Raw genomic sequence first — 7,447 nt, 5'->3', positions numbered from 1 at the left:
CTGAATCTAAACAATGCAAACTTGAGAAGTTATTTCCTCTGGGACCCTTTGGCCTTGTCTCCTTGCAGCTTCATGAGTCCAAGCATGTCCAGGAGCACCACTAGCAGTGATACCTGGTAAAATTAGAAATAGCTCTCACATCCGGTTATGGTTTAAAAGAAGCCAGGCATTGAGATTAGTAAGAACTATTTTAAAAGGTAATTATAAAAAATAATTGAGACAGCAACAGACCTTAGGCCTGCTGGTCTGTTCCAGCTCTCTTGCATCCATTCCAGCATCTCTTTGTTCCTCTCCAGGTGGCCCACACTACTGAGAAGAAATGGTGGATTTCCCAGTCTTGCCAGAATTCTCCCAGCAAGTACCTCTGCCCAGAAATCTCTTCTTCTTCATGCATCTCCTTCTTCTCCTTGAGCCTGGAGAGATGAACTCAGGTAGTATGTCAAACCTGCAGCCCAGCCAGCCAGGCCATGAGCACCTCCACTTCTGCCCACCCTTCCTGCCAGGTGCTCCCAGAGCTGAAATCCATACCCTATCAGGCCATGTCAGGTGCTCCACTCCCATATTTAAGCTGTAGCTTTTGAAGGGCAGGAAGGACTTCAGGCTTAACAACTCTCATGAAAGAAGCAGCCAAAAGAATATAAACTAATTATGCAAATGTAATTTTCTAATTCCCTGAGCTGGAAACCAGGGATACCAAAATGACGAGGCACATACTAGGTCCTTAAGAAGGTCAAGAGAGGGGGGATAGATGCGACATAAAAGCTGTTCAGTATGTGACTAAGGCTGCAAGAGAAACATAACCAAAGGTTTGTGAGCACAGCTAAGAGACAAACTTGTCTTCTCCAAAAAGCCAAGAAGAACCCTGGAGAGGAAGTACTGTTTGAGTGGACTCTTTAAGTATACATATTTTTCAAGAAGATGACAAATGGAGGGTAAACTGAGGCAGGCCATGCCCTCAGGAAGAGGGCCAGGCATCAGGTGTGGGTGAAGAGGCAGCTTGAGATAACCTGAAAAGGGAAGCTGGTAGGAAGTGTGTTAGGGCTATACGCAGAGGGCAGTAAGGAGTCTCAAATGGAGTGAACAAAAAAAAAAAAAAAAAAATCACCACTATATTCTATGAACAAAGTGAAGAGTAGGAAAGACCCACGAAAGGGGAGTTTTGGTTCATCACAACTATTTTTAAGAGCCTAAGTGTCCATCAGCTGATGAATGGATCAAGAAAATGTGGTTGATCTATACAATGGAATACTACATGAGAAATGAGAATGAAATCTGGCCATGTGTAGCAACATGGATGGAACTCGAGGGTGTTATGCTGAGCAAAGCAAGTCAGGCAAAGAAGGACAGATACCATATGTTTGCACGTATAGGAGGATTAGGAGGAACTTAACGGAGGACTGTGGGGGAGAAGAAGGGGAAAAATAGTGAGGGAGAGGGAGGGAGGCAAACCATGAGAGACTCTTGAATGCTGAGAACAAACTGAGGGCTGATGGGGGTGGAGGGGAAGGGGTGTGATGGACATGGAGGAGGGCACTTGTAGGGATGAGCACTGGGTGTTATACGGAAACCAACTTGACAATAAACTATTTTTAAAAGGGGGAGGTGAGTTCTGGGATTGGGTTTTAACTGAGCTTCAAAGGAAAAGAAAGAGGTACCAGAAAAGGTGAAGCCAGAAAGAAGAGTGAGGGCATGCTTAGTAGCAGGAAACAGTACTGCAAAGGGACTGCAGTGGGACTGGTAACTCTCATGGAAATTGCAGAAAACAAGGAGTAGAGGGACCACATGGAGACACCATTTAAGAGGGTGATCAAGGGGCATCTGGGTGGCTTAGTCAGTTAAGCGTCCGACTTCGGCTCAGGTCATGATCTCATGGTTCGTGAGTTCGAGCCCTGCATCAGGCTCTGTGCTGACAGCTAGCTCAGAGCCTGGAGCCTGCTTCGGATTCTGTATCTCCCTCTCTCTCTAACCCTCCCCTGCTCCCTCTCTCTCTCGCTCTCTCTCTCTCTCTCCCTCAGATATAAATAAAAAACATTTAAAAAAATTTTTAAAAAGGGTGATCAAATAAAAAATTCTAATAAATAAAAATCTTGAAGGCAAGATTTGGCCTTTAGATAAGAAAATCCATGAAGCAAGGAGCCCCCATAGATTATGTTAATACCTTTTGTTATTAGAGAAGCTGTACATATGCATTATTAAAAAATTTAAAAATCAGAGAAGGAAAAAATAAGAAAATAGTTATTTCCATCATGCAGAAATTATCACCATCACCCATTTGGTATATCTCATTTCAGACCTTTTTTTCCTGCACATGTTTTTATGCAAATACGTCATTTTTAATCAAATTAAAGAATAGTGTATATATGGTTTCAAAACTTGCTCTTTTGGGCGGCGGGGAGCAAGATCCCTTTTCCCTGACCATGTTTACATAATTGTCCCCAAAACAACATTTGCAGCTGATTGGTTCAAACCAATTACCAGTCCAGCACCACACGTTGTATCTCGTTGTAATATCCCTTGTGTATATTTTAACCTGGTATATTTGTGACAATTATTTGCTCAAGAAGCCAAGACAAGCTGTTGTCCTGTAAAGTGTCTTACTTTTGTCATTTGAATGGTTTGCTTTAGATTTCTGAGCTGCAAAGGAATGTGATAAAAATTTTTCTTTGATGAGAACTCTGGCTTCTCATCCTAGAGGAGGTCAGGGTGGTAGGCCCTGGGGAATCCATCCTGGCACTTGTGGGGGAAGAAGTGGAGTTCTCATGCCACCTGTCACCATACCTGGACGCTGAAGATATGGAGATCCGCTGGTTCCGGAGTAGGACCTCTGACGTGGTACACCTGTACCAGGGGCGGCAGGAGCTCTACAGCCAGCAGATGGTGCAGTTCCAAAACAGGACCAAACTCCTCAAAGATGATATCATGGATGGTAGTGTGAACCTGCAGCTCCATAGCATCATTCCTGCTGATGAAGGCCTGTATGGGTGCCGTTTCCTCTCCAGCAACTTCTCTAGGGAAGCGGTCTGGGAGCTGGAGGTAGCAGGTATGTGAATTGGCTAAGCCCAGTAGGAGAGACAGAAAAAGGGATCCATTTGGACAGAGTTGCTTTGGTTGAGTAGACAGTGAAACATGGAGAAAGGGAAAATATATCTAATTTTAAAAACTATTAAAAATAAAAATATAAAAAACTATTAAAAATAAAGATTCATTAGCAAATGAACAAAAAAGATATACAAATGACCCTTAAACACAAATTAAAACTACGCTGAGAAGCAATTTTTTAACTCATAAATTGGCAAAAATTCAAGTTTGACCATACACCCTTGGTAAAGTTGTGGGGAAACGGGCCTCTGCTCTATACCCTAGTGATTGAGTTGAGAGCAAAACTCCAGTGCAGGGGGATTTGACAATAGCTAACAGGACTGCTTGCACATCTATTGTTTGAACTGCAACCCCACCCAAAGGAGTTTATCCTGAAGATAAACTTCCTACAGCTCCAGTATAAAAAAGGCATACATATAAATTTAATCTTTGTAGCATCATTTGTAATTGTACAACAGTGGAAACTACCTAAATATCTAAGCATAGTATTGAGTATGGTCCATCACACATTGGAAAGATTTGCAGTATGCAGCTGAAAAAATGAGGAGAAACTCTATGAACTGATGTGGAGGGACTTCTAGGATGTTGGTAAGAGAAAAAAACAAGGTGTGAAAGAGTTCTATAGCATGTACACTTTCATGTAAGGAAAAAATAAACATTGCACAAAAGGAACACAGGAAGGATACACTAGGAACTAATACTATTGGTTACCTGAGAGGAGGAAGGGCACAATGGATAGAAAGGATGGAGAAAGGTTTGGGACTTTCCTGATATACATTTTTATAGTATTGTTCTTTAAATGTATTAATGTTTTGCATATTCAAAATATAAAGTTGGCTCCTCAGGATGGAGAAATAAAGGAGTGCATGTGACACAGGCATTTGAACTCTGGTGGGATTCAAGAGAGACAGAGGACAATCTATTGAGATTTGGGGTGGGATTTTTCTTTACTTCGAGGAACTTTCCTTGTATAATATGACTAAATTCCAGTAGCTCTTCTTGGCCAAATGTCCCACCCATAATATTTCCAAAGGTCTTTTAGTGGTACTACTGTCCCCATGTCCCACATGCCACCATCAATTAAACTGTCAATTATGGGCACCGGGTGGCTCAGTCGGTTAAGCATCCAGCTCTTGATTTTGGCTCAGGTCATGATCTCACAGTTTGTGGGATTGAGTCCCATGTTGGGCTATATGCTGACAATACGGAGCCTATTTGGGATTCTCTCCCTCTCTCTCTGCCTCTCCCCACTCGCATTACGTGCACTCTTTCTGTCTCTCAAAATAAATAAATAAACTTAAAAATAAACTGTTATTTACAGTGCACAGGTGGGGGCTGTGAGCTCACATGTGTGTTAAGAGCAGTCACAGTTCATGATACCTTATTATGACTACAGATGGTGAATGGTGGCATGAACATCATGTACAACTTCTGGAAAGGAGCCTGATCTTTCCCACTCTTCCCGTCTCTCCCAGGGCTGGGCTCAGACCCTCACATCTCCCTTGAGGGCTTCAAGGAAGGAGGCATTCAGCTGAAGTGCAGTTCCAGTGGCTGGTACCCCAAGCCCCAGGCTCAGTGGAAAGATCATAAAGGACAATGCCTACCTCCAAAGATGGAAGCCATAGTCCAGGATTCCCAGGGCCTGTTCAATCTGGAAACATCCGTGATTGTCCGAGAGGGTGCCCACAATAATGTGTCTTGCTCTATCCAGAACTCTCTCCTGATACAGAAGAAAGAGTTCACCATCCAGATAGCAGGTCAGTTGGTGCCAATTAACCCTTATCTTCTTACTCATTACATCCTCCCTGTGCATTGTTCCAAAGGCCATCTAAAAGGACATAGTGGTACCAGTGCCCAGCTGTTTATGGGGTGATCTGTTCTTGACACCTGAAAAGTGAACTATTTGGATATCAGGTACCTACTAAGAGTACAACAACTACCACTCATCCAAACCGTATGCAGGGGAGGCCTCAGAGAACCAACTTATGCACTAAAGGCCATGCCCTAAAACATAGAAACTACTCATTAGAAGTCATCAAGAGATTCCTAATTTCATCCCTCAAATTATATTTCTTGAGCACTTTCAAGTGCTCTTGTCCTTAGGTTCACATTCCTGTGGAGGAAATACAAATAAAAGAGTGAATTATATTATAAGGTTAGAGGATGTTAGGTGCTGAAAAATATTTTTTAGGTGCTATACAGAAAATGAAGCAGGGAAGTGTGCTAGGGTATGGTAGGGTGTGTATGTGGATTTAAAAGTGGTAGGTCTTGGGGCGCCTGGGTGGCTTAGTCGGTTAAGCGTCCGACTTTCGCTTAGGTCATGATCTCGCGGTTCGTGGGTTCGAGCCCCGCGTCGGGCTCTGTGCTGACTGCCGGCTCGGAGCCTGGAGCCTGTTTCAGTCTGTGACTCCCTTTCCCTCTGGCCCTCCCCTGCTCACGCTGTCTCTCTCTCTCTCTCTTTCCTAGAAATAAATTAAAAAACATTAAAAATTTTTTTAAAAATGTGGTAGGTCAGTGAAGAAGATGGTTAGGCAATGAGTTGAAGGGTAAGGCCACTATCTAGGACCAAAATCTTATTATAAATAGGCACACATTGAAGGCTTTTTTAATAGTTTATTGTCAGGTTGGTTTCCATATAACACCCAGTTCTCATCCCCACATTTGCCCTCCTCCATGCCCATCACCCCCTATCAGTCCTCAGTTTGTTCTCAGCATTCAAGAGTCTCTCATGGTTTGCCTCCCTCACTCTCCCCCACTATTTCCCCCGCTTCTTCCTGAAGGTTTTATTTTTCATGACTATTTGTATTAAATCTTGAGGTTAAACCTGACCTATGAACCATTTTTCACATTGGTATAAATCAACAGTTCTGTTATTTGACTTTAAACAATTCAGTGGATTAATGGTGCTGGCCACCTTTGACCCCTCAAAACTTAACTACTAATAATAATCTACTGTTGACTGGTAGCCCTATTAATAACACAAATAGCAGCTTAACAAAGATTTTGTATGTGATACGTATTAGAGGTTGTATTCTGACAATCAAGAAAGCTAGAGAAAAGAAAATGTTATTAATAAAATCATAAGAAAGAGAGGAACTTGGGAAAATGACAGAATTGTAGGACCCTGAGCTCATCCCATCCCACAGCTACAACTAAATATCATCCACATCTAAGTCAATAAACCAGAGGGTGATCTGAAGACTTGCAGAACAAACTCCACAATTAAATATAGAGAAGTAGCTACAGCTGAAAGGTTAGGAAGGTCAAAAATTCAAAGGGAGGTCCTCCGTTAAGTTCCTCCAAAGAAGGGGTGGAATAGTGGGAGAGAGGGAGAGAGGCAAACCATGAGAGACTCTTGAAAGCTGAGAGCAAACTGAGGACTGATGGGTGTTGGGGGAGAATGGTGGGGTGATGGGCATGGAGGAGGACACTTATGGGGATGAGCACTGGGTGTTATATGGAAACCAACTTGACAATAAACTATTTGCAAAAAAAAAAAGATACAGATGGAAAAAAAATTGAAAGGGACGCTGCCCACATAGACAGGGCAAACAAATAGGCTCTCACACCAAGAATTTCACATGGGGAAGACTATTCCCCATAATGTTTGTCATTAAAAACTGGAGGGGCTGTTTCCTGCTTTCTCCTCTAGGGTTTTGATGGTTTCCTGTCTCACATTCAGGTCCTTTATCCATTTTGAGTTTATTTTTGTGTATGGTGTGAGAAATTGATCTAGTTTCATTCTTCTGCATGTTGCTGTCCAGTTCTCCCAACACCATATGTTAAAGACGCTGTCTTTTTTCCATTGGATATTCTTTCCTGCTTTGTCAAATATCAGTTGGCTGTATACTTTTGGATCCACTTCTGAGTTCTCGATTCTGTTCCATTGGTCTATGTGTCTGTTTTTGTGCCAGTACCATACTGTCTTGATGATGACAGCTTTGTAGTAGAGGCTAAAGTCTGGGATGGTGATACCTCCCGTTTTGGTTTTATTTTTCAGTATTACTTTGGCTATTCGGGGTCTTTTGTGGTTCCATACAAATTTTTGGATAGTTTGTTCTAACTTTGAGAAGTATGCTGGTGCAATTTTGATTGGAATTGCGTTGAATGTGTAGATAGCTTTGGGTAGTAATGACATCTTAACTATATTTATTCTTCCCATCCATGAGCATGGGATGTTTTTCCATTTATTTGTGTCTTCTTCAATTTCCTTCATAAGTTTTCTGTAGTTTTCATCATACAGATCTTTTGTATCCTTGGTTAGGTTTATTCCTAGGTATTTTATGGTCTTTTTTGTGAAATTGTGAATGGGATCAGCTTCTTGATTTCTCTTTCTGTTGCTTCATTG

General features: G+C 42.0%; 1 protein-coding gene across 1 annotated transcript in view; it reads left to right on the top strand.

The window, feature by feature from the left end:
* The first annotated feature begins 319 nt into the window (after nt 1-319).
* Nucleotides 320-7,447, top strand: part of BTNL9 (butyrophilin like 9) — a 21,952-nt gene continuing 14,824 nt past the window's right edge. The window contains exons 1-3 of the mRNA XM_039225469.1: nt 320-431; nt 2,693-3,040; nt 4,575-4,856. Of these exons, the coding sequence (XP_039081400.1) occupies nt 320-431; nt 2,693-3,040; nt 4,575-4,856 (742 nt within the window). The remainder of the gene's footprint in view (nt 432-2,692; nt 3,041-4,574; nt 4,857-7,447) is intronic.

Source organism: Hyaena hyaena, unplaced genomic scaffold, assembly GCF_003009895.1.
Source record: "Hyaena hyaena isolate Hyena2069 unplaced genomic scaffold, ASM300989v1 scaffold_2219, whole genome shotgun sequence".
NCBI classification, from domain to species: Eukaryota; Metazoa; Chordata; class Mammalia; order Carnivora; family Hyaenidae; genus Hyaena; species Hyaena hyaena.
The sequence above is the reverse complement of the archived record's forward strand: the minus strand, read 5'-3'. Positions and strand labels throughout refer to the sequence as shown.